Source organism: Trematomus bernacchii, unplaced genomic scaffold (assembly GCF_902827165.1).
Source record: "Trematomus bernacchii unplaced genomic scaffold, fTreBer1.1, whole genome shotgun sequence".
NCBI lineage: Eukaryota > Metazoa > Chordata > Actinopteri > Perciformes > Nototheniidae > Trematomus > Trematomus bernacchii.
Window position 1 is genome coordinate 7,408,739 of NW_022987564.1, and position 27,100 is coordinate 7,435,838.

Below are 27,100 nucleotides of genomic sequence, written 5' to 3' on the forward strand. Positions count from 1 at the left end.
TCACGCTGTGTGTTGCAGTCTTATCAGTGCGAACACATTTATTCAGATGGCTGGAAGAGAAACTGTGGCACAGATCCCGATCCTCTTTCATAAAACAGACACTTAAAATAAGAAAAACAGCAATCTGCAGCTCTGTCCCTTCACCCTGTGTGAGCGTCACAAACAAACAATAAAAGACACTTGAGACGGTTACATTTTCAAAGATTTTTTTGTTCAGTTTGGTTTCAAAATAAAGATCACACAATTGTTTAGAGACAATCTACAACAGGAGTTACAAAAAATAGTTGCCCAGGCAATAAGCATACACAGGTTCTGTTAACTATACACATATGGTTACAGGTGTGCTCGTAGTAAATATACACAAGGCTGCTCCAAATGTACACCGCACTGTGGCGGACTGCCTCTCTCACCCAAAAGGACATGGACAGTATGATACAGCACTTACAGCACTAGAGAAATGCCAAAAAACACAAGAATCTCCTCTGTACAATCCATGGGTTTACCCCTCTGAAAAGTCATGGGTAATCGAGGGGTTTGGGGTTAAATGAGTAAAAGTTATTTCTCCCAACCAGCCAGCATACACATGACACTTTTCATGGGGTAAAGCATTCCTATAAAAAGATCTTAAAAAAAGGTCAAAAACAAAAAAACCTTCAACATAAAGCAGAAGACACACTAAGTCTAACAGAACGTGTCCAATTGGGAGTCAGTGGGAGAACGACGTCTTAAGTTAAGCAGTGACAAGATAAAGATAAAACCAAGCGTGGCGAATCTTTGTACAAGTACTACGCTGTATAGAAAGGGCTTTTCAAAACAAAAATTTGATATTACAATTTACAATATACAACAACTCATATGTCACAACCAAGGAGGTGAGAATATACACTGAAATGCACAGGGTTTTTTTTCTAAGATTTCTTTTTCTGAGTGAGCTTTTTTATCTTTTTTCTTCTCATACCAAAAAGGGTGGTAAAGCACTTTTACATTACAAGGGTTTACAAATGTACAATTATACAGTCAGAAGTATGTGGTCACTACTAGGATACATTATAGATACAGATTCAACATCAAAAACCAGAAAAACTACAAAGTTTTATATATATATTTATATATATATGCAAAGGTCTACACCAAGTATACACGTTATATTTATAGAAGCAAGACCAGAAAACGAATCTCCCATGCTAAATGATCTGTCTGCTGGTTAGCTGATGGCGTGTGTGTCTATGATTCTGTGACGTCTGACAAATTAAATACTCGTCCATCTCATAGTGGTAAATATCTAGGATGGGGGGAGAAGGGGGACACTAGGATTGTGTGTGCAGCAGTAGCAAAAAGTGAAATGATTTTTAGAGTTGATCAGAAACGAGGAAATGAAAGGAAACAGAAAAAAAAGGAGGGAGTGGAGCAGCCTCTCCTCTCTTTCTTTCCACTCCCTGCCCTCCTTCCCCCAGTTCAGTGGGCCTGGGCTCAGGTGGGGGAGGGGCGACAAAATCTGACAAAAACTAAGGCTGCCCGTAGCAACAGGCTCCTCCCGAGAGGTTGTCATGGAAACAAAAGGTAAGAAGAAGGGTACTCAACGTCCTCTGTGAACGGGATTTGGAGGGGGAGAGTGGGCATGATGCCCTCTGAGGGGTCAGGAGACATGAGAGCTTTTAACAAGGGCTAAGGGGAGAGGGAGGGGGTGACAGACATGACTTCAGGCCGGAGGGGAGGGAGGGGGAGTCAGTTTACATGATGCCGTTGGGCGGGCCGCAGAGAGGACCCAGGTCCACTCCGTTCTTCATGTAGTACTTCTCCAGCTTGGCCAGGATGTGTTTTCCATACGTGTATTTCCTCAGGGTGGAGATGTGGGGCCGTATCTGCACACACACAAACGCACACCATGTTCAAACTGGATCTGTGCACTCCCATCACCCCCTGTTCTGGTGTTTGCCCTTCTGTTGTGCAGGCGTCACAACCACAACACCAACAACCCACTATTCTGGAAATCAATGATGTGCTGTGCGTATGCTGTTGCCTAGGGAACCCTCGACACAAGAGACCTGATTTATTGACGGGCAGGAAATGAAGGGTGGGGTTGACGGCCCGACAGAGAAACATGCTTTTTGTCCCCCCAAGGGAAGAGGTTGATGTTTATCAAAACAAGATTTATAAGATATAACTTGGACAATAGTTTGTGGTTTTCCGATCTGCACATTTCCGGCCAGTCAATTCGGTATCATTTGTCAAAATGTATAATTCCTAAGATATCACTGCAGCTTTGTAGCTCCAAATATGGAATTATTTTGCAGAACAAGAGCATTTGTACTTGAAATAGTTTAACATAACTTCTACAACTTCATAAAAGCAATCGATAAGGGCTGCAGCCAATAACCCTAAACAATCAATTAATCCAGTTACTGTATATAAATATTTTTGCTTTATTAAAAGATCTTAAATGCAAAAAAAGATTAACAAAGATAATAAAAATGATACATATCCCGTAGGATACTCAAGGTAGTATAATTTAAACTGATCTAATGTGTAAGAATTAAACATTTATATTACTCAACATATTTTCAGGTATCCTCCTCCCTACGTTCTCCTCCTGCAGTCTGCATCGTCTCCTCTCTGCCGCGCTGCTTGACTAAAGCTGAGCTCTGAGACGGCAGACTGGCTGACAGCTCCTCTCCTCACTAAACTGTATTTTAAAAAGGCTGACCAAAGCTGTCAATCATGTTAATAGAGCATCACCCAGCGTGTCACATCTGCCAAGTGCAAGATTTCCGATGATACCACCAGAATAATGTTTCTGAAGGGATTAGGAACAACCTTATCTTATTATGATGGGACCTTTTTGTTCCCACGTACCTTGTGCATAACGATCTTGCGCTGGGTGGGCTCGGCCACGTCGATCATCTTCTGCACCACGTAGTTGGCGTACTGGTCCTTCATCATGGTGTATAAGGCACTGTGGGGGCCCTCAGTCAGGCTGCACACCTCGTCTATCAGCACTGCCCGCTCCGCCCGGGACGCGTGGGTCACACACTTCTCCACCACGTTACTAACGAGAGGAAGGGAGTTGTGAGCATAAATGTATATTAAAATCAGACTCCCTTTATTTGTCCCGCAACTGGGAAATATACACTATTACAACAGCAGAAGTATAGTGCAGATAAAGTTAAGAGAATAGACTTACTACTTACTTTATACTTAAAAAAACAACAAAGTAGGCACAAGTTATTAATAAAAAACACAATAAGTAAAAAACAATAGCAGATAAGTACACCATGGTAAAAAAGTTAACAGTATATATATATATTTTTATATTTTAAGAGGAAGCTGGTACTATTTACAGATTGTAAATAAAAGCGTGAATTGCACGAGAAAAGAAAAGAAAGAAAAAGAGTTTCATTTGTGGAGAAACTAAAGAAACCAATTGTTTTAGGAAGGGAGGGGGGCGGCGGTCATATCCAAACCTTGTGTGTCAGATGTGGAATTTACCTGGCAAACTTGTGCTGGCTGAGTCCCAGGACATTTCCTCTGATCTCAGCCACTATCTTGCTCTTATCCTCAGCTCGGCCGTGCTCCAAAACATGCTGAATCACATAGTTGCCGTACTGGTCCTAAATCAAACAAACCACAGAGACACATTGAATAAACACGTGAGGACACCAGCTGGTGCTGCTGACGGCACGTCAAATACGCAGCTCGCTTCAAAAATCTGGACTGAGAGATGCTTTATTTACTCATCACTATGCTGAAAAACGTAACTTGTGTGTGTGTGTTACCTGCACCAGCTGCTCTGTGTGTTGATGGAGCTCCTCCAGTATAGGCAGCGTCTGTTCAGGAAGGCAGTGTTCGAGAATGCGCTGGATGACTCGGCAGCCATAAGGGTGAGTGGAGAGGGCAAAGACCTGAGAGGCACACATAATTACACATGTTTACTTAGACATACTTTCACACATCCTGCCCACCCCTGCTGCGAAGGTGAAGACACATTCCTGACATGCTTTCAGCTACACAAACAAACGTGAGCCATCGTGTAGAAAACATGCAGCAGCAACAAATGCAAATGTGTTGGCGGCAAAACACTCACACATCACTGACATTTACAATCGCAGCAATAAGAGTGAAACCGAAACCTCTCGCTGTTATCTAACATAAGAACGCAATACTTCCTTCAACACTTTATGAATCTGTGTGTAGGTGTGTGTTATTAAATATGTATATAGCCTACGACTAGATGTATGTCTGGTAAGGTATATTCATCGACATCCGCTACTGTGACCCTCTTTGCGTAAGCCTGCCTTAATAACGCAGCACCTTACGACCTCTCATACACCGTGCTTTGTTGTTTCACATGTACTCACTGCTGTATTGCCATTATAGTCTATATCTCTACTTTTTAAATAATACCCACAAATCTGATCACAGAAACCAGTTTATGCTAATGTAACATTTAGCTGGCGGATACAAGATGGCGGTCGCCGACGGGCTGAGGTTTCTGTTGCCATGGTAACGTAACCTGTCCCTGGAAAAGACTGATCAAAGTGTGTCTTTGTAGTTTGGCGGTGACAATATGCTCCTGCCTGAAGGTAGCGGCGGTGTGTGTGTGTGTGTGTGTGTGTGTGTGTGTGTGTGTGTGTGTGTGTGTGTGTGTGTGTGGATGTCAGCCAAGCACAAGCAGGCTGCTGTGATTGAAAGTGGAAATGTTTGTACGCTCGCAGAGGGGACCCACCTGTCCCTTGAAGGCGTCGATGATGAAGTGCAGCGCGTGAGGCTGGACACACTCGATACACTTCTGCACCACGTGGTTACCGTTCTGGTCCTTCACACACTTCAGCACATGGCCGTCCAGCTCGCGCACCATCTCACTCTGCAGGGAGGACGGAGAGGAGGGAGAATGTGAAGAGGGACATGTAATTGTTTGTGGGAAATCAAATATTGCCCGAAAGCATTTTGCAAACTCGCCATTTTTCACACAGCCCAACCAATAACAGTGGGCTTTAATAGCTGCCCTGGAGAAATCTATTGAGGTCCATTAAGGAGAGATGGATCCCTTTCTCTCTCAAACACACAACCTGTCCCCGAAACCACTGAATTTAAGCACAATTATTTCCTGTTGATATTCAGTGGCATTTATCTCAACACCTGCAGTGTAGCATTTGCATATAAACTGTAATATCATTAGCCTTATTCATTGTTGATGACAGAATGCCTACAAGGATCCTGCTGCCACAAGAGGCAGCTCTTACATAAAACCCATAATGTAAATGGGAAATGCCATTTTAGCGTGAAGAGCGCACCTATTGATGCAGTGTTCTGCTATATAGAGAGAGAAATGAGTGATCCATTAGCAGTAGTATACCCTCATTCAAGGCTGAATGATGAGCACATGGATAGTAAAATACTTTACAATTGAGACACAAAGATATTTGGAATTTCTTCTACAAGTAGAAAGCCGGAATTACAGCAGGGCTATGTCAGGAAGGGTGAATTAAAGGTTGTTTTACTAATAAAATAAAAAGGCACTGTCACCTTCGCACATTGTTACTTTCACACAGAGCAAAGAGAACTAGTGTACTTACAATGACCTGCTGGTCGGAGGGGATGAACTCCAGAGCTTTCTGAATGACCCTGCAGCCGTACATCTGCAGAGCCAGAGACAGCACATGACCTCTGATCCGCTCTGCCAGAGCCAGCTTCTGGTCCAAGCTGCCAAACTGAAAAAACACCAAACAAAAGCTTGTAAATCCTGTAATCCATTTGATAATACACCCCACAATTACATGTACATTACACCGGCTACAAAGCACCTAGAAATCAGGTGTAGTTCCAGAGATGTCCCAATTCATTCAAATCAAGCGCGTTGTACAAGTTAACTCAGACTTTTCCCACTGCAAACTAAAACTCACATTTGTAATCAACCTAATAAATAACAAGGATAACTACATGGAATTAAAGCACATACCTCAAAGAACTTCTGGATGACATAATTTCCAAAGACGTCCACCATAAGCTGGTAGGCGGCCTGCAGGATCTCGCTGAAGACGAGCTGGCGCTCCGCTGAACTGGCTCGCTCCAATTTCAACTGGATAAACCTGTTAAGAGACAGAGGATAAGCCTTATATTAACCTCATATACCTTGCTATGTTATTCATTTCCGTTAGCTTTAGCAATGTATAAAAGCCTCCTGAGAAAGTATGCTTTCTGAAACCCTATCAGTTTGTTGAGTGGATTCTCAAAGTTTGGATGAACTTGAAGACGGGGACAAATGAGAACATCAGACAGTGACAGAGCTTTAAAGTGAAACAGATGTACAGGCAGAGAGAGATCTGCTCATATATCTTCAACCTGAGGGAACAGGCAGACACAAGGAGATGAAAGTCAGAGTGGAGAAAAGACAAGAACAAGCAGCCTGTGAGGTGAAGTGACGGATGCCAGGCAAAAAGCAGAGATAAAAAGTTCAGTGATGTTGACGAGACTGAGGAACGAAAACATCTGGAATGTGCAGACTGGACGTCATGGTGTATTAATAGATCCTTTCAGTGGAAAAGTGCCCCTGCCCTCAAATTGCCCTCTGGATTGTACCACACATAGCGGTATAGATTGTAACATTTGAATGACATGTTTGTTCTGTTTTTAATTCTAATACTGAGAATATCAATCCTGAAGAAGCAATACGACAGACCAAACTGTGTATATGTATACCAGTATATATCGAGCATGAACCTGGAAAATATACAGTATGGTCGTATATTAAGTCTGAGGGCTGTAACGTGGAAACATTAACAAATCCAGCCAGCTCACAGTCCATGTTGAGCATAACAAGCATGAACTTTGATCCAGTTCTCAACTTTGAACTTCACAAATTGTTGAAGAAATGTGGTGAATCTTTGTTGCCAACTCAAACAGTATTTTAGTGTCTGGCCAATATTTTGACTGACAGATATTTAAAGGGGTCCTTCGCCGGGTTTAACACATGACCGTCAGTGTATTAAATGAGATTTGGATCGCTCAGCATTTAAAAAAACATTCATGATGTCTCCTGTGACTGTCAGAGAAAAACAACTTCATGTTTGAGAGGACAATTTGAAAGAACAGCTTGCTTTGAAAACAAAAACACATGCTCTGCGAAACTAGTAACATCAGGTTTGAAAGCTTGAAGAAGAAAACGTTTGAGGATCTAATAAAAAGCACTTGAGTAGCATTATTGCAATGATAGGAGAATTTATCTTACACATTCTGACACAGATTGCACTTAAGATCTTCTTAGACCTTGGCACTGTGTGACACGCACTGAACCTGCAAGATCACTGTTATTCCACGGTGAATAGGAGCCTTTAGTCATCTTCAGGGTTCATACACTTTTCCCCCAATGATTATCAATGACTTCTCCATGACCTTTACCTAATTTTCCATGACCAAAAACATTACTCTTTTTCAGCGGTACCACTGAAAATGGTTTATTTTAACATGGAACAGGAAAATAAGGTCTGCATATGAAACATGTTGTGCCGATCTAAAACAAATCAAATAGTAGGCTTACTAGCTTCTACAGGCTAAAGCCACTAAAATCTCTCACCAGCAAAATGCCATTTTATTACTATACAGTATTTATTATCGTTATAGTATTACTATTTTGGCGATTAGATAAAATATAAATTATATTTAATGCCACGTTAGTTACATTTCCATGACTTTTCCAAAACTTTGGGAAAAATATTGTTTTCCATAACTTTTCCAGGGCCTGGAATTAGCATTTTGAATTTCCATGACTTTTCCAGGTTTTTAATGACCGTAAGAACCCTGCATCTTATTTTATTGGCATGTAGATTTACATCCAAGATGAAAGACTAGGTGGTCTAATTGGGATATAGTTGCTTTTTCTCTACTTTGTATTTCCAGTGAACTCTACTTTGCCTGTGTACCTGCTGCCGTGCTGGTCCTGGCTGAACTCCATGATATGGCCAGCGATGTCTCTGAGCTGCAGGTTGGGGTAGCGGTTGTTCCTGAAGTCCTCCAGCAGGCGGCTGCGGCCTGACGGCATCACGTCTGACATGCCATAGCGTAGCCGTGACGACGGGAACAGCTGGCTGCTGGGTGAGAAGAGGGAGGAGCCTGAGCTGGCGGCGCTGCGGTACTTGGCCTCTGCCCCTGGAGCTGCAGAGATGAAACGCCCGCTGCCATTAGTCAGGCCTCCTGTGGAGCGGGAGAGAATAGGGAGGTGTTTGTTAGAGCTGGCACTGACACTCATAGCCCAAACGCTCCTAGATCTCAAAAAAGGACAGAATACAAAGACAATGCTTATTTTTAAACAGAATGAAATCTTTTTTTTTCTAATATACATCATCAAACTGTGACATGTATATATTATAGTGGCAAAAACATGCAATGCGTGGGAGTTCTATTTACATGTATATAAACTTTTTGCACTACTTTTTATTTTGTATTTTATTATATATGTTGCATTGTTGGAGGAGGTCAGAAGAATTTCATTGCCATTTCTACACGGTAGCTTTGTGCATATGACAATAAAACCTTTGAATTTCAAATTAACTTTGTTCCATGGTTTGTCAATTTTTTTTAAACTGGGGGGAAAAATCTTTTACATAATTTTACATCATTTGAAACGCTGCCGCAATGATTACTTGCATGGCTTTACAGATATTCATTTTTTTTAAATTGATGACACCAGTACTAAAATGTTAAAATCATGAAAATTACATTAAAGCTTTGCAGCACGGAAACATAGCATTGGAGGGAAGCACTGCCTCATGTTCGTTAATGTATTCAGCTGCATTAGATAGTGTTGTATAATGAAATTGAGTCTAACACATGATAGTAAAAGTGTTTAAAAGTAAATGCGCGCAAGACAAATCAAATTAAGTGATCTTAAATATCTTTTGTCCCATGTGGTAACAACACGTCCTAGAAATTGTTGCAGAGTGCGGTGCATAATTTTTTTCCTGGTGATGTAAACAAATACTCCAGTAAAGTCTGTACACCAAGTAGTTGAGAGTATCAGAGCAAGGTTTCCTGCCTTTCAAGCGCTTCCATTTCCTTTAGCTTGAATCTGTATAGTATAACATCTCCAATGACTTTGCTTTGCCAAAGCAGGAAATCAATATCACAAGTCATCATTAAGCCTCAACTTGGCTGTGTCAGTTTGTTTGATTATTGTTTTGTGACACTTGAAAGTTTGTATTACATTTCAGTCTGTCAACTGTTTACCAAGGGAAAAACCAAATGTAATTATATTACAAAATAGATGTAGATGTGTCAACAACCAATTAATTGGCTATGATACCTCAGCAGGGCATCAACAGTAAAGTCCTTTTTATGCGTGGTACTCAGATATGAATCATATGCTGTTTATCAAGACCGATTTAGAAAATCCAGGTCCATGTGCTGAACCTCAATAAACGTATTCTGCCGTGGAGGCAACAGCACCCGTGTTAAACATCCTCACAACTAAGAGGTGCAGTAGATAAGTCAAATGAATACCCACAGTGGGTATATTCTGGCACATAAAGCTGGCTTTGTGTTCCATAAAGTCACAAAAATGTAATTAAATCAATTCAGTCACTTGATCAAAGACACTTACCGAGGTTGAGGTTGGACGAGGAGCTGTGATTGGACAGGGAAGGTGGGGGTGTGAGTGAATGCGAAGGGCCCTGGTTGGGGAGGGGCATGCCCACGGGGCCCGGGGAAGGACTGAAGCCCAAGGTGCCGTTATAGAAACCTCCATGGCCAATCGGGGTGAGGCTGGAGGGGTTGCGTTTGTACAGCTCATTGTTGCCTGTCAGAGAGTCCCGCCTGGAACCGCTGCCACCACTCGAGTTGGCCACTAGAGGGAGACAAATATACAAGTTAGATTATCAGAACTAACAGTGGAATGCTGAGCTACTGTTCATTTTATTGGAACAGCTTTATTAAGTAAAAGCTTATTATTTAATCTAAAGCTATGAAATAAAACAAAAAAACATGTCGACCACTGTTATAGACTCCAGCAGAATACTGTTTAGTAAAGGTGATTCCTACCTGCAGTGCCGAAGCCTCCCAGCGTGGCCCCCAGTGAGGCCCCGAGTGAGGATGAGGCCTGCTGGCTGAAGCCCAACGATGCAGAACCTGGACCGGGTTGGCCAGAGCCTTGTGAGAAAAGGGAGGAACTCTGGGAGGAGGAGCTGAGGGAGGAGGAGCCGTAGAAGGAGCTTCCTCCCAGAGCGCCGCCCGGGCCGCCCTGCTGCTGAGCCTGTTGGGACTGCATGGCACGAAACGGACCGTTGGACCCGCCCAGACCCCCGTTGGCACCACCTGCAGAGGCTGCTGCTGCTGCAACTGGAGGGAGAGACAAAGGAATAAGTGATTCCATTCTGGACCAGCAGTGTGTGCTTTTTAACAACTTTGAGTAAAAAAAGTCATACTAGATTAGTGTTTTATAAGTAGCACAAAGAGCATGGCAGTCAGGTTCTCCAGGGTTAAGATTACTTTAATGCTCACGCCTTACAGGCCACAAAATCAGACGGACCGACCGGAATTAAAATAACATATTTCTCGTTTAGAATTTTAGTGCGTAGAGATAATAGTGCAATAACAACATCGTTATTTGAACGGGGAAAAGTATCATCTTGTAGATTTAACGTAAAGCTGCATTCCCCCTTTACTAAATTACTCTCAACAGCACTGACTCATGGGAACTCCTTGTAAAAACCTAAAGCTAAACTTGAAGGTATAGTCTCATAATCTCTAAATTGCATGTGCTGGATGATTGGGTCTTTCTGGACATGTTTTTAAAGACCACAATGGGCCATCTGTTGTTTTGTGTGCACAACATCCTGCTTTGTCCTGCAGACCTTTACATACACGGCTGTCTTACCTGCTTGTGCTGCGGAAGGAGATATGATGACGGAGCCGGGGGCCATGAGGCGGACCGGGCCGTTCCTGCCTCCAGTGTTGACCACCAGGGCCCCTGTCTGATCATAGTAGGCTGCAGGGGCCAGGACTGGGTAGCCTGAGAGAGAGAGACCAAAACAGGAATATTTAAAATGTAGCTTCACTGATTTTAGCTTGTCCTTGTTACATGTGGCATTATGAGTGTTACACATATGAGTGTATGTGACTAAACAGTTGTACAAGTAAGCTATCTGAAAATGTTGCTGCAATACCAAAGCAATGGCCGTTTTTCCAGAGTAATAAAACCGGTTTTGCAGAGTTTCTTTCTTACCTGGGACTCCCGCTGCTAACCCCTGCCCAAAGGCGAGGGCTGAGTTGACCGCTGCTGCTGCAACCAGCTGGTCATTCTGCTGATTCTGTTGACCTTGGCTGGGGGTCAAAGGCCGCTGGTTGCCCCCACCACGCATTACCTTTATAAAAGAAAGAAAAACAAAAAAGCATATTAATTGTCATCACAAATATGCAAATGAATATAAAACCAGTGCTCCAAAATCAGTTTCAAAGCAGAGAACCTGTGGTGTGCAGTAGACATAGGTTTCCATCATGGTCACATTCAACTCTAGTTAATGTCTTAAACAGTGTGCTCACACAGAGAGATAAATGAGCCAGAAAAGGAGACGATCCTTTTTATTAGCATATGAGCAAAGAAGGAGTAAATAAGCAGTTGTATGAAATATTTCCGGCTGAGTAGTTTATAATCTAAAAACAGGCTGCAACGAGTTCTCAGCTTTTAGATCCGAGCAGAAGTAAGACTCAGTGCACATTTCATTTGGCACATCAGGAGGCAGATACATCTTGAGCCACTGGCAATCAGCATGCCAGTTTTTTGGCGAGCAGCCGACTGACCTGCTGTTGGTTCTGCTGGTTCTGGTTTGCCGCCTGCTGATTGGCCGAGTTGTTGGCTGCTGCAGCCTGCTGCTGGAAAAGGCTGGCAGGATAGACCCCCCAGGGAGTCACACCATAGTACTGAGGAGGCATCACTGCCGGACCTAGTCGCAAATAAATATGTATAATACAGTAAGGATAGGACAACTGTGTTTATGTATGCAATAACTGTAGCAAATAAATTCACAGGAGTGTTTCTAAATGTTTTCAATAGAATCTTAATGGCCTCGGGGTCCATTTCAAAACATACCGAGTGTAGCTGCTGCTGCCAGTCCGGCTGCGTAGGGGTCTGTCCCTGGAGGGGCCGCACTGATGATGTAAGGGTTGGGCACAAACGCTGGGGCCAGACCTGAGAACACATGGAGGGGAAAGGAGAACCAGGCGCCAAAGGTTTTACATAACTCATGGAAGAAATTAACAGAGGTTCCTACAAAGAAAGCTTCAAAAGACAAGATGACCACTTCAGGGCTTACGCCATCAACACTGTCATTAAGATTCTAGATACTAATCAAAGTGAGGTTCTCCAGATTCTTTAAATTAGCACATGATGCTACAAATTCTAAAAGATCTTTTAGGCATGGTAACAATTGCTTGCAATGTAAGAAATATCTACCCAGCATTAATGAGTTACTATGCGACTCACAAAACGTTATTATATGCAACCTATATTTTTCCTTAATGAAAAAACAAAAAATTGCATCAACCACTGAGGCCCTGTTGGGTCACTGCTAGAAACCTAAAAACGTTAAGGATATCAGGATTGATGATGAATGACTAATTTCAAAGATACGCATGGGGTCATCTCTTGCATGACGAGATTTAAAGTGTTGCTTTAGCGAGATTCTTTGAGGAGATATTCCCTTGTTGCTTATTTGTTGATTTAGTCAACAAAAAAGTTCTTAGGTGAAGGACATCCATAGGGGTATGTAGTTAACCATTAGACCAGTGCTGTAAAAAAAAAAACGTTTAACTTATGTCAGTTCCTAACCTGCTGACAGTGAACACACACACACACACACTCTTACCAATGTGAGACTGCTGAGCGGCTGCCAAGGCGTACTGCTGCTGCTGGGCTGCTGTTAACTGCTGCACTGCGAGGGCGTTGTTTCTCTGAAACAGCTGCTAACACACAACAACAGGTGAACCCCATTTTAGAAATATTTTTATACCAAGGTTATAAAAGTTCCGAATTTTACATTTGTTAAACTTAATTTAATTTGGACTTTTCTAAATTTGTTTCACAAGTACATTTTTGCAGTTTGTTTAGTTTTCTAGAAAAGTTTAGTTTTTAAACAACTATGTAGGAATGGCTATACTTTTAAATCCTTTAATTTAAGAATCAACCTGAATACTCTTTAACTAACACACTTGTCACCTGAAATGTTGACCTGCAAGCTCCACTGAGTTGATTAACCATGTTATACTCTACTTTCTGTGTGTTACTCTCACCTGCTGCTGGCTGGCGTAGTCAAATAAGCCCACGGTGGGTTGGGAGTCCATGGGCATCTGGGAGTTGTAGTCAAACTGAAGCGGCTCCATCACAGACTCCATTTGGTCCATGTTGACGCCCCCTTGTTCCACGCCAGAGAAGTCCTCCTGGGGCTTGGGGCCTCCTCCACCTCCCATCTGGGTCATGCCATCGGCCCCTAAACCCCCGGGGCCTCCGAGATGGTCTCCCTCAGGACCAGGGACCGGCATGTTGCCTTGGGGACGACTGCAGGAGTGGGATAAGGGGAGTTAAGTTACATGTAAAAGGCTATTTGTAGGACAAGAGCTATTTCAGGTTGTGTGTGTGCCTGGGTGACGCCGAGTCGTACCAAAACTCTTTGACGTTGACGTCCAGGCCATTCTGCACGGGCATCCCGTTGGGGTTGATGACGTCGTTGATGACATCAACTTCAACTTCTGTCAGCTCTTTCAGTTTCTCTGCTTCAAATGTTGCTTTTGGCTTCTCCCTTTTCTCCTCCTCCACCTCTCCATCCCTCTGCCCCTGTGTGATGGAGAGAGACAAGAAGTAAAAGTGATTAAAACTGAATTATAGAGGTGCAAATGATCTGGCAGCGGCAGATGGCAAACGCACAAAAGGTAAGGAGTGGGAAGGACAGAGCTACATGGACGTGGGGAAAGATCTGTTCTTATTTTAAATCTGACAGAGGGCAGACAGTAAAAAGAAAATGACAGAAGGGTCTGACAAGGTGTAATGCTGAAATAGTTAAGATTAGATAAATAGTGTCCTGGAAGAGAAAGAAAATAGATTATAGGAGATGATAATGTTTATTAGAGAACACACTCGAAGACTTACATAGGGTCCTTTTCGGAGACAGGAGTCCAGTTTGTCAGCGGGTGAGGAGGAGAGGACGTACTCCACCATGCTGACTCCCAGCCCCCCACTCTCAGAGCGCGGGGACATCACCGAGCCCACCCCGACTTCACCGCCGCCATGGAAACCTTGCCCTGGATGACGGGACACCATGATTGGTTGAGACACGGAGTGATCTAACATGAGGATTGGGGACTGTTAAATAAAATTGATGCACGGGGGAAAGCAACTTCATAGACTTATAAACCACGAAAGTGATGGCTTCCAACACATAGGCATTATTAACAAGATCATCTGCAGGCAGCAATAATTGGTTGATAGGCATCTCAAATATGGAGATGTACTTATTTTCCCAGTTTTAGTCCTTAATAAACTTTATGTTTGTGTTATTTGGACTGAAAAAATAAGACAGACAAGATTGCGTAATTAAGATAATCATTTGTCACCCTTTTCTGTTCTGTCAAATAATTTGGAAAATAATCTGCAGATTAGTCAATAACAACAAAATATTTAAAATTAATGAACGTTACATCCCTAAATATATTTAAAGGTGTTCTTTTTCATTTGAATTACAAATATGTTTTAAAATTATCACACAGCCCCATTTTCCACTTTAACTGTAGTAAATGTTACCCACCCAACAAGTCACTATATTTGCTGAGAAAGTCTATATTTCCTCACATCAGATGTTTCTTTAGATTGTGACATCAGTAACCCAACAGCTCTGTGTACAAGCACTGCAGATGTGTAGCTATAACTTGTGATGCAAGTTTATTTGACTGGATGTCTTTAATTGGATTTTAATAGTCAGTGTTATTATAATCCCATTGATCAGTTATAGTGCCCCGGGGTCTTGAATTCCTTTAAACTGTTACAATCTTCAGTCTATTTTTGTAATTGCTTTTCTTGCCCACAGCTGCATCTAAGTTGTTTAATTAAGGCTGCCTACATTTTTTTATGTTGTGTAATATTTTTGTAGTAGTCTTGTTATGCTGTATTTCTATGTGGCTCTTCAAAAGCTGTCCAAAGAAATAAATATGAACAAGACTAGTTTTCTTAAACATTGGGAAGCCAGTCTGTTTCAGAATTTCAGGGATATCTCTTTAGTGCTCATCCAGAAATAACAGTTAACTTTATAAGAAATATCAAATCTTAAATCATCTGAAGAAAATCAGAATATAAAGATTCTTTAATAATCCCAGGGGGAAATTGGTTTTCGTGACAGTTACTCCATTATAGAATAAATAAAATAAAATATAAATACAATATATTATATAATATAAGTAATAACAATGTGCAATACAAGATAACATAAGACATATAAACATAATAATTAAAGTAATATTTATAATAAAAAAACTAAAAGTCAAGTGCCAGTGCCTGAGTTTAACAGTCTGATGGCCACATTAGTGTGATTAAACTTTGACATCCGCTTGTGAATCTGACAGGAATCCAAATATATGTTTTCTAAAACAAGATGGGGGTTGTTCTGGTGGTTTCTTGATGCTTCTTGCTGCGTTATCACAGCCACTGTATCAAACATAAGCCAGACTGTTGGATACCTGAGGCCCCCCATGCACTGTCCCTCCACTGGTCCAGAAAGATCCCTTTTGGTCCATCCTTCCCAGAGTCATCCGTCTCCCAGAACTTCTTACCAGGTAGCATCTGCTACAGAGGAAAAGAGGCGGGAAGTAAAGACAAGGTCAAAATGGATGCACAGATACTTTTAACACACATAGAAGACTGTCCAAAATAAAATAAAAAGTGTATACACAAGTGGATCGTTTGTAAAACTGGACATCGGAGCAGAACAGTTGTCAAATCTTACAAAGAGGAAAACCTTCAGAATGTGTGGTGCTTTAATTTTGGTGTTAAGCTGCCAGTCCTGCATTGAATATCTGTCTAAGGCACCTTGACCCCCTGACTGCACCCCAAACAAACCAGCACTGGATGAGAAAAGAGGAAGCAAAACAAAACACTACCACAATTGAAGCCTGTGTCTAAGAGAAACCATGAAACAATCTCTCTCTGCAGTTTCTATTAGAGTCGGTTAGTCTGCTACATTCATGTTTTAAAAATATCCATGTTCCTGTAACGTGATCGGGGACTGATGACGTGATATGTTTGTGAACAGAATTGTCATTTCTTGGATATTTTCGTAAAAGGTTAATACATCTCATTACAGATGCATTAGAGTCCATAGCAGCCAAACAATATCCGCCCATGAGATACAAACAAACGTACTATGTTTTACAAGGCTACAACATTGCTGACACGCCAGAGCCCAAATGCATATCATTACATGTCACTTGTTAGACGCTTTTATCCAAAGCGACTTACATACTCAATACTGTGGACAATCACCACAGGAGCAATTTGGGGTGAAGTGTCTTGCCCAGGGACACAACGACATGCTGACTGCAGTGGGGTTTGAACCTGTGACCCCCCTGATCCGAACACATATGCACTAGACCACTACGCCACACGCCTCCCAGATGAGATATAATGGCCATGCGTGTACGTAAGTCACCGTCTCTCTAGACCCAACACGACCCCCCTCTGATGCCTCACCTCTCCCATGGCGAGTCCCTCCAGAGCCAGAGCCTGAAAGTCATGGTTCAGCTCGTCCATGGACCGCACCTGAATAAACACAAACCCAGCTTTATTTACAGAGGTTACATAGTGATTAACTACATAACATATTTGCAGATGATAATAGTTTGCAGGGGAGCGGCTGGAAAACCTTAAAGCTCCAATCGATGTGACCAACTACTTGAACATTTGCCGACTCATGCTGTGTGCAGAATAAAATCAGATCACGTTTTGCTCAGAGAATGAGGGACAAAAGGTTAGTTACTGTCTGACCTCAAGAAAAGTTTGTTTAGCTTCTACAAGTATTCTGGCACCTGTAGTTTTAAACATCATTTGTTTTTACCACCAGTAAAAAGGGGTGTAACCTTAAAAGAAAAAGGATTTAAACTTAAAAAGCTAAACGAATTGAACTTTGAGCCTGTTTTTTTTTTTTAAATAAATGGCCATTGATGCTTGCGTTTTTTACCTTACAACTGAAACTATGAAAGATTTAGTTTCCCTCAATCCCTTACACATGACCATGTTAGCATCAACAGTGTATTGCACACAGAGTCGAAGGCAATGTTTAATGGTTACATAAGAATGACGTTTTCTGTGTAGAAATGTTTCTGTAAACTTTTTACAAGCAAACAGAAGTACAAGATAAAACAACAGAACCAGTGCTAAAATACTTTGCTCCTACTTCACACACACACCAACACACACCTGGCTGTCATGGATGTTGTCTCCAGTGGGCCAGCGATGTTTCCCGGGCTGTTCACCGTGCTGCCGCTGGAAGAAATAATCTACCATGGCATCATCCTGGGAACGTCCAGCACCCGCCACACCCTGGGAGACACACAGACACACACACAGGTGCACATTATCCTGAAATTACTGACAACAGTAACAAGCAGACAATTGTAGACATGCAGCCAGGACTGTGAGTATTTACCTTCATCATTTTTTATTATAAATATAAAACTTGAGCATGCCAACAGTCAAATACACAAGAAAACGTAATCTTAATATAATGCAATAAAATAGCCAAATACATGTCAAATATAGAGTAGAAATATCATAAACCAAGGTTTCAAAGTAAGAAAAGAGCAAATTAATCAAATAACAACCCTACAACTATATTGAATTGTCTATTTTTTTTTCTTCAGGATGAGTACTCTAAAGTATCTCCAAAGGAATGTATCTGCTTGACATTTTTAAAACAACGACATTCAATCCCACAAGGAAATAATTGTACATTCATAATTATTATCAAAACAGCTCCATTGGTTGAGGCATTTAGGCCAAATACTTTCTTCTAAAAATCAAATGCACCCAATAAGAGGCTGCATTTCCTTTTTACTGGCAAACGTAAGCTGACTTCCTCTCTTACTCATTTTGAGGGTAAACATAAAAGTTTTCCACAGAACAACACGTCGTCAGAGACTCAGTCATCTCGTTCGGCAAACAGCTGGGCTCGGCCATTTGCTATACACACAAGGCGTGCAGCAGAACAAGTTACCAAAAGCCTTTTAAATCAGACTAAATTGCTACTTATCAGACTGGACTGTTTTTTCCAGGATTAGTCATGAAACATTTTAACTTTGTTTTTAAGGAGACACTTTATTGCCCTCACACATTACAGTTCACTTAAACCGAGACATGACATTGTTCACTACTGATTCATTTCAGAGGAGACTTCAGATCATATTTATTACATATTTTAAAAATAATTCAGTTAGCCTTTCATAGTTACTGCTTGTCAGACAGGCTAACAGCATTACTACATGACATTAAAACAAACCCTACATACATTTAACTAATTGGTGTTCCTCTTAACAAACTACAGCTATGAAAACAATTTATATTCATGTATCTATTAGTTATGACCATCATAAACACCAGAGCCCAAGGTTATGACTTCCACCATCTCAAGCATGTTACATGTAATGTTGCCCAAATTCAGTTGAACAATATGTACACAGGTCCCGTCTGAATAACAGCCTCCTCCAGCTCTACCTTATGATACGCAGTAGCCATACTGTTGATGCTATGAGTTGCTATTGTTGTGATCTGCAGAAAATGACAAGTATAGGTGCTAATAGTTAATGAACAAAGTTGATAACGAGACATTTAACCCTTCACAGACTATTACTGTATATACAAATGTAACAATTATTAGCTGTTTAATTACATTTTGTGATGAAAAAGTGGATAAATGTAGTGATTGTGAGCTGGCTTGCAGGAGAGGGACAATAAGCAATGGTCCATTTTGGAGCCTTGAAGGCTTTAGTACTAGACAGTTGTCTGTCCATCAATGAACGAGATATGTCAAGGTGGTGGGCTTTACCTGCTGGCTGGGGGGCGGGGCCTGAGGGGTCTGCCCAGTTGGAGGGGCATGTCCTCCGCTGCTCAGCACTACGGGCATGCTGGGAGATGTAGTTCTATGGTGGGGGCTGAATGAATCCTGCCAGAGCACTGCTTTCCTCTTCAACACACACACACTGCTCATTCCACCACAGCCTGTCCAGAGAGAAAACACTGGGTCAATGCATTGAACAACCTTTAAGATAAGATCAAATAAGACGCTTTCATTTAAATAAATGTCTGACAAGTCACTATCCATAACCAAATAAGGTGTTGGTGATTGAGCCAATGCCACCCTGATGAACATAATTGTAATATTGATGTATTTACAGTATTATGAACGCGCTGTCTGTGGCGAAATTCCTGGAAAAAATTGCCGCATTCAGTTACTGCTAATTCCATCTGGACATTTCATATTGCTGCAGCTTTATGTTACAAAACAAGACAATAGGCATTTTTGACAGCCGAGTTTGAAATATTGCAGGAACTACTGTAGCACGGTGACGTGTCAGGCGAAGAGCTGCAGGTGACAGGTTGCAAACCTCCAACTTCTAAGCCACATAACCAACTACTTTTACTTTCCCTGTTTGAGGTCTCATGTGTTCAATAATATTACATCAGAAAATGGATTATCATTTTGCGCAAGTTAAGATGTAACTTATAAACCGGTAAATGAGTCTAATTTTAAGCAAACAAATCTGTTGCAACATAAATCCAGTCAGAAGCAGGCAAGCAAGTCAGACTTATCTTAGTAACTATGTCACAATAACTTCGTCCTCGTGCCATTTTATACTGTCTTGCAACAAACACAATATATGATCCATGTTTTACAACCCTACTGACAGAAGACAAAAACATGTAGCATAACAAATGGGTCATGTAATCCAAAAGTGGTCCAGTCAGTGTTGCTGTTACAGTCCCAACATCAGTCCTTCATGAATGAAAAAAGTAAGCAGTGTCATCTCATGTAAATAGATAAGGGCTGCACAATACCTAATTTCAGCATCTGCATCACCGGACGCACAATGTAAACAAAAACAACTTATTTTGCAAAGGAAAACTTGCTACGCTCTCATTTTGCACGACTTATCTACAACAAGAGTTTATTACTGCTTGAGTGACATGCAGGCACTGTATGCAGTGAACCACCAATAACAGTAATTCCTGCTCTATTTATCAAATAACCAAAGCAGACCCCACTAGTTGTCAACCACTACCTGAAATTAAGAAAGAACAGGTGGAAAGAAACAAATATAGGAATATTTTTTGCACAAAATGCTAACAGGTACTTTGTTTTCATCAGCTGTACTGAGTTTATACAGGACAGTGCACCATATTGAGTAATGTAAATTGTTGGACCCCAAAAGTGCTTTTGAAGAATACAGATATTTTTTTACCCTAGACCACATGTGTCAAACTCAAGGCCCGGGGCCAAATCAGGCCCTTGGTGGATTTAATTTCGGCCCGCAGGATAATTTCTAATTACTATTAAATCTGGCCCGCCGGTATATTGCACGCACACCTTCACTCAATCCTGAGGATTTCCTCAGCTCAGAGCCTGACCCCAAACATTGATGAACTTGCACCCAAGATGAGATGCCAAGTATCTGGCTTGAACTAGCATCACAGAGCAAACTGAGTTAAAATGGATGTTTCCTTTTGCACTTTTTTTCTTGCGACAACAGGGCATGTTTGTTTTTTTCTTTGAGAGAAATTGTTTTTTTTAAGCGGTTTAAAATGTAATCATAAGAAATGACTCTGGAAAATCTGCAGATAGAGCCATAAGAAATTAATGCAACTGATTATTTAATGTTTAATGTTGTTTTTATAGGCAATCATTTAAGCTTTGTTAGTTCCAGGTTTAATATGTGCACTAAGTTCATTTCAATAAGTTTTGCAATAAACATTGAATTAGTCCGGCCCTCGACTAGTACCCATTTTTTTATTTTGGCCCACTGTGTATTTGAGTTTCACACCCCTGCCCTAGACAAAACATTACAGCAGTTCACGCTATAATAACAGTTCTTATTTGGTTGAAAATGTAGTTATCTTAGGCAACTGATGTAATGTCCATTTTGAATGTAGACCTGCATATAACTCTGAATATAATTAATGTAAAGTAAATAATCAAATTAGTTTAGTTTAATTGCTTCATTAGGTTTATAGGTTGCAGCCACGTAAGAGAGAGCACTAAAATGAATCATACAGTAATGGCGCATTTCCACCATGGCGCGGAGCGCGGTTTAAGCGTGCCGTGTCGTGCCCGTTTTTGGTTGCGCTTCCACTAGGCCTAGTTCCGGCCCGGCCCGGCCCGGCCCGGCGCCACTTTTTCACCTCTTTTCTGGCCCGACAAAATTGTGGTTCTATCGGGGCCAACAAACAGGGCTGAGTCGGGCTGAGTATGCTAAACTAGAGAGAGGATCGCTGGCAAGGGGGCTACAACTACAACAAGATGGACATATTTGACCGTGATTTAATTGTAATACACGTTTCAAAATGATGCCGAAGTAACAACATACTGATACCGGTTAGTAAAAACCATGAATTAATGCTTTGGCAAGTTTGCAGACAGACGGCAGGCGAAAAACCTTTTAAAATGCGTGTTTTCTAGATGGAGATTGGCTAAGCTAACGCAGTATATGCTCCGACCGTCCACACTCACAACAACGGCCTATACAGACATAAATAAAGCAGCGACTGTATTCACCATGACACAGGCAGTCTGTGGTGTGTACTTGTTTAACTTTTGTCGAGTCTCTGAACATATATAAGGAGCTGTGAGCTCTGAGTGCTAACAGCTAACGGCTGTGTTGTTTTTCTGGGGTTCTCATTGAAGATGACGTCACGGCCCCGCCTACACTGCGTTACTATAGTAACTACCCCAGTTCCTAAACTGTAATGGAAGCGCAGCATGAAGTGAGCCAGCCCTGTTAAGGCCCAACGCGGCCAAGCAGTACCGAGCGTGGCCGAGGCCGACCGTGTGGTGGAAATGCGCCATAAGTCTTACATTCTTCAGACAAAGAGGCAATTTACCATTAAAGCTACTTAATTGCTGATAATTACAACAAGAGTGCTGGGATCAACAGATACAGATATAAACCCAGGACTCACTTTACAAGCCGGCCCAGGAGGCAGGTTTATTAACGGCCAACATGCCCGTCTGCAGTCAGCACGACATACTGTAAACTTTACTAAATTGCTGTATGTGGCGGGACCCATAACACAATGACAACATTTTTTTTTTTTTACACAAGAATTTAATTGAAAGTCAAGTTCCAGCAAAACTGCAAATACAATTTTCTTTTCTGCTTTTAAAAGATGTTGTATTGGTTCATCTTTCTTTCTCTGCTACATGCAAACTTTACTTGTATTCATTTTAACAAGGCGTGACCTGTTTTTAAATGTAAAGCCTGTTCAGCTGCATGTCTTGTATGAAAGGTTCAATTTTGTTACCCTTCTCTGGTTCAAGGTCTTCTATCCACAGCAAGTTGGTCATTATGTAAACCAAAGCTGCATGGCTTTAGGTGAGACAGGGCTGCAGATTAATGTTTATAGTAGAAGTTCACAATGTTACAGCAGATATTTAAGACTACCACAGGTGCATATACTCAGTATCCCTTTCATCAAGAACAAAACCGAATGCATAAGCACCACAAACATCTTTCAAAATTATAAAGTTGAACTCAACACCCCTCTTAAGAATTACTTAACATTAGTTGGGATACATTTACCTGAACAACTGGCAGCTAAGTGTATTGAGTAAATGAGAACTCTTCAGTCGGTTTCACACAAGAGAGATTACTGACTTTATTTGCCAAGAAATTGAGACAAACTTGAGGAGAAGGTCAGAGGGGCCCTGTCATTTAACCTGGGTAAAGGCTGTTAGACAGATCGTTGTTAACTGAGCAATGACAGATCGTTGTTACCTGAGCAATGAGAAACCAAAGAAATATGTTATGTGGATGCAGGGGCCTCACAGTTTGGTGGTTATTTTACAACCACTCCTTATCCAACAAACTCTAATCTCTGTTAAAATGAGAAGTTTCACATTAGTGTCCCTACAGGCCATGACCAAATTACAAGCACTTCTTCTCACACCGAGCCTGACAGTGAATCATCGAAGCATGCAGCTTTCTCTGGAGTCTGCTGAAACCACTGTGCAACATACACTACCTCCAGAAAGACAACAACCAGAGGCCTGTACGACGAAGCTGGTTCAACATAACCTGGATATGTTCGAGTTACCTGGTTTACCTAATCCAAAACAAACTCGCTCTCGCTAAACGGTCCTACGACGCTGGTTATCAACTCGTTAACTCAAGCCAGCTTTGCCCTATCTAGTTAGGTGTGCGTTCACATGAAAGGGGTGGTATTTGGAGCATTCAACCAATCACAAACATGGACAAGCGTACTGACAGCGCAGCGCGTCATACTTCCTGAATGAAAAGTCAACTATAATTAGACAAATATGAAGACGTTAAACTTTAAACATCCATGACTTAAACCCTTTATCCAGGATAAAAGCCACATAGTTGCACCTGCAAGGTGAATACAGCTGGTAAAAGAAAAAGTGTTTGAATGCGTACATTAACAGGTTTATGATATCACTGCCCCGTCTAAGACACGAGTGGATCTGACTTTAATTACATTTGACTCGAGTGTTTCGTCAACTTAATGTGTTGCTTAAAATGATACTTCTGCATACAGTATGTGACACTGTGAGTGTTGCACGGCCAGATACGGCTCAAGAAGCTGACTCAAATAAGGAAATATATGATACATTATGATGTGATATGATATGAATGATAATGGGACACACCGACGTCTGCACTCACAGTGCCGCGGACTGTACTTAATGTTACTTTGATCCGGTTACTTATGTTGTGGCAGATATTTAAGTAAGCTTTCTTAACGCTAATGTTATATTAGTCAGATTGCTCTGAAGATGGGAGGTGATATTCTATTAATTTTCACGTTCACACAGTCAGTTGAATTTTGCCGACTGTCTTTCCTGCAACGGCAGTTTTTCTGTATTTCCTTTCTCCTGTAATATGACTTGATCACTTTAAACTCCGCACACTGAGCTCTGATTGGTCAGCAGGTGGTGCTTTCACCGAGTTGATCTCTTATCCTGGAACCAAACCTGCTCCGGAGCAGGGGCCTATACTACGAATCTAGTTCAACATATCCTGGATATGTTTTGAGTTATCCGGTTGACTAAATCCAAAAAGAAAACGCTCTCGCTAAACTGTCCTACGACGCTGGCTATCAACTCGATCGCTCAAGCCAGCCGTGTCCTATCTAGTTAGGTGCGCGTTCACATAAAATGGGTGGTATCTGGAGCAATCGACCAATCACAAACATGGACAAGCCGCGTACTGACAGCGTAGCGCGTCATACTTCCTGAATGAAAAGTCAACTATAATATTAGACATATGAAGAAGTTAAACTTTAAACATCCATGACTTAAACACTTTATCCAGGATAAAAGCCACATAGCTGCACCTGCAAGGTGAATACAGCTGGTAAAATAAAAAGTGTTTGAATGCGTACATCAACAGGTTTATGATATCACTGCCCCGTCTAAGACACGAGTGGATCTGACTTTAATTACATTTGACTCGAGTGTTTTGTCAACTTAATGTGTTGCTTAAAATAATACTTCTGCATACAGTATGTGACACTGTAAGTGTTGCACGGCCAGATACGGCTCAAGAAGCTGACTCAGATAAGGAAATATATGATAGGCCTACATTATGATGTGATATGAATGATAATGGGACACATCGACGTCTGCACTCAGTGCCGCGGACCGTAGGCTACGTAATGTTACTCTGATCCGGTTACTTATGTTGTGGCAGATATTTAAGTAAGCTTTCTTAACGCTAATGTTATAATAGTCAGATTGCTCTGAAGATGGGAGGTGATATTCTATTAATTTTCACGTTCACACAGTCGGTGATTTTGGCCGGCCGTCTTTCCTGCAACGGCAGTTTAAACTGTATTTCCTTTCTCCTGTCATATGAATTGATCGCTTTAAACTCCGCACACTGAGCTCTGATTGGTCAGCAGGCAGTGCTTTTATCCTGGAACCTATCCTGCTCCGGAGGCTAGCCGTTCAGAATAAGTTATCTAGCCCGCTAAGAAGTGAACCAGCGTCGTAGGACCGGAAATCCAGGAAGTTAGCTTGCTAAACAAAAATCCTGCTTCGTAGTATAGGCCCCAGGTTAGCCATTTGTTACCATGGAGATCTAGCCCGGTAAGAAGTGTACCAGCGTCGTAGGACCGGAAACCCAGAGTTTTCCCTTTACATTACCTTTAGTTAGCTCGCTAAGCTAAAATCCAGCTTCGTAGTACAGGCCTCTGGAGCTGACCAGTCTCAAAACATAAAACAAACCAGCCTGCCAAGTGATCATTCACATAGGTACTCATGCTTTTTTTGTAGCTCCACTTTTCATTGAGAAACAAGGAAATGTTAGCTCTGTATTCCTCTGCTGCAAGTGGTGTAAAGTAACTAAGTAGATGTACTCAAGTACTGCACTTAAGTAGAATTTGGGTGGACTTGTACTTTACTTGAGTATTTCAATGTTTTGCCAATTTGTAACTACCCCACTACAATCCAGAGGTAAATCGTGTACTTTTACTCCACTATATTTATTTAGTACCTTTGTTACTTTGCAGATTTTGTTAAATGATGTGAAATATAATCAACACTTAAATTAGACTTGAGTTACACCTGGAGTAAATCCACAACCCAACCTAACCTGCAGTATACAAAGTAGTTCAAATGAATAAAGTATTTTGATGTCAATACTTTTGTACTATTTGTATTTGCAATACAGGCCTTTTATTTATAACAGTATTCCTAGACTGTGGTATATCTACTTTTACTTTAGTACAAAATATGAGTACTTCTTCCACCTCTGTCAGCTACAGCTTGAGATCAGAACACCCGGAAATCCACAACACTGCCTTTTCCTCAAAGCGCACACGGCTTGTAAAGCTACAAGTTTTAACTTAGCACACCGAAGCATGCACGGTGTTCCACAGTCTAACTGGGTTAATCATTATTCAATACCGGGGATCAATCCACCGCATACCGGGCACAGACAGGGGTGTGACAATACGAGTAGGCAACCTGCAGCTAGCAGCAGATAACGTGAGGTGTCTCAGACTAAACATTTCCCTCCTGACAGACATGACACATCCAAATATAAAAGCATACTTAATAAAGGTTTCTTCACGGTTACCGGAGTTTCCTTTTCATGCATCTGCGCCCCCTTACCCACAGTCTCAGGACCTGTTATGAAGGGTTCAATGCCCATGTCTACCAACAATAACACGGCCTCCCGAAACAAGCTCGAACCGGTGACCAAACACGGGCTCTATACAATGTTTTCAACGTCGGCATTGGTGCCCTTACATCCCCGTGTTGTTTTTAATAGACACCCGGGGATGTCTACCTGTCTGCCGAGCCTGCAGCCCCACAGGTCCCCCGTGACGCGGATGCTAACAAAGGCCCGAGAGCTGCTGTCTGGAGCGGAAGACCGACACAACGGGAGGAAGGAGGCAGGCAGCAGAAAGAGAGGCAGCCGCTACTCCCGCACCAAATACTACTTTTTACCCCCTCCCTGAACCACCATTGCAACAATACCGGCACCGATGCGTGGATAAGTAATCCCCCTATGTATCGCGACCGGGTAACAGGGGGTACTCACCGGCGGAGAGGGAGGATGGACGCGGATTTCGGCCCCAGTTTCTCTCTTACACCCCAGGCTTTCACTCCGACAACATGGCGGCTCAACGGAGGAGCAGGCGAGAGCGCTGCATGACGGGAAGGGATGAGAGAGAGCGTGCGGTTCATTGCGCCAACCGGGAGGGGAGGGAGGGCCATACCGGGACCGGTCCTTTGTTATGTTCTGTGTTTATTTTGCATTTTGGTTTTACTCCATTCATATTTTTATAAATACACAAAAAAAGAGCATTTGCCACACATTCGTCTGTGTGATTGGTCAC

General features: G+C 41.8%; 1 protein-coding gene across 8 annotated transcripts; it reads right to left on the reverse strand.

Annotated features, from left to right (window-relative positions):
- On the reverse strand, positions 1-26,951 carry pum1 (pumilio RNA-binding family member 1). 8 transcript variants are annotated; one of them, XM_034125183.1, is made up of 24 exons: positions 26,803-26,951; positions 19,068-19,240; positions 18,737-18,790; positions 17,444-17,566; positions 16,718-16,786; positions 15,709-15,811; positions 14,129-14,280; positions 13,644-13,816; positions 13,276-13,540; positions 12,852-12,948; positions 12,077-12,175; positions 11,788-11,930; positions 11,213-11,351; positions 10,865-10,999; positions 10,030-10,326; positions 9,593-9,835; positions 7,917-8,187; positions 5,957-6,086; positions 5,574-5,708; positions 4,724-4,861; positions 3,774-3,899; positions 3,487-3,608; positions 2,854-3,046; positions 1-1,862 (listed from the first exon to the last, which is right to left on the reverse strand). In XM_034125183.1, the coding sequence occupies exons 2-24, from the start codon at positions 19,227-19,229 to the stop codon at positions 1,731-1,733; spliced, it is 3,501 nt and encodes a 1,166-aa protein (XP_033981074.1). In that variant the 5' UTR covers positions 19,230-19,240; positions 26,803-26,951; the 3' UTR covers positions 1-1,730. The 8 variants fall into 8 exon arrangements, with proteins under 8 accessions (XP_033981074.1, XP_033981077.1, XP_033981072.1 ...); XM_034125186.1 differs by having other exon boundaries at positions 12,852-12,945; positions 14,129-14,322; XM_034125181.1 differs by having other exon boundaries at positions 14,129-14,322.
- Positions 26,952-27,100: the final 149 nt, after the last annotated feature.

Bases quoted from the DNA above. Each gene is read 5' to 3' on its own strand.
- pum1 (XM_034125179.1), bottom strand. From the start codon at position 19,229: ATGAGCAGTGTGTGTGTGTTGAAGAGGAAAGCAGTGCTCTGGCAGGAT. The intron at 11,000-11,212 runs GTAAGAAAGAAA...TCTCTCTCTCAG, and splicing joins GTTAGCAGCGGGAGTCCCAG to GCTACCCAGTCCTGGCCCCT. The intron at 9,836-10,029 runs GTAGGAATCACC...GTCTCCCTCTAG, and splicing joins GGGAGGCTTCGGCACTGCAG to TGGCCAACTCGAGTGGTGGC.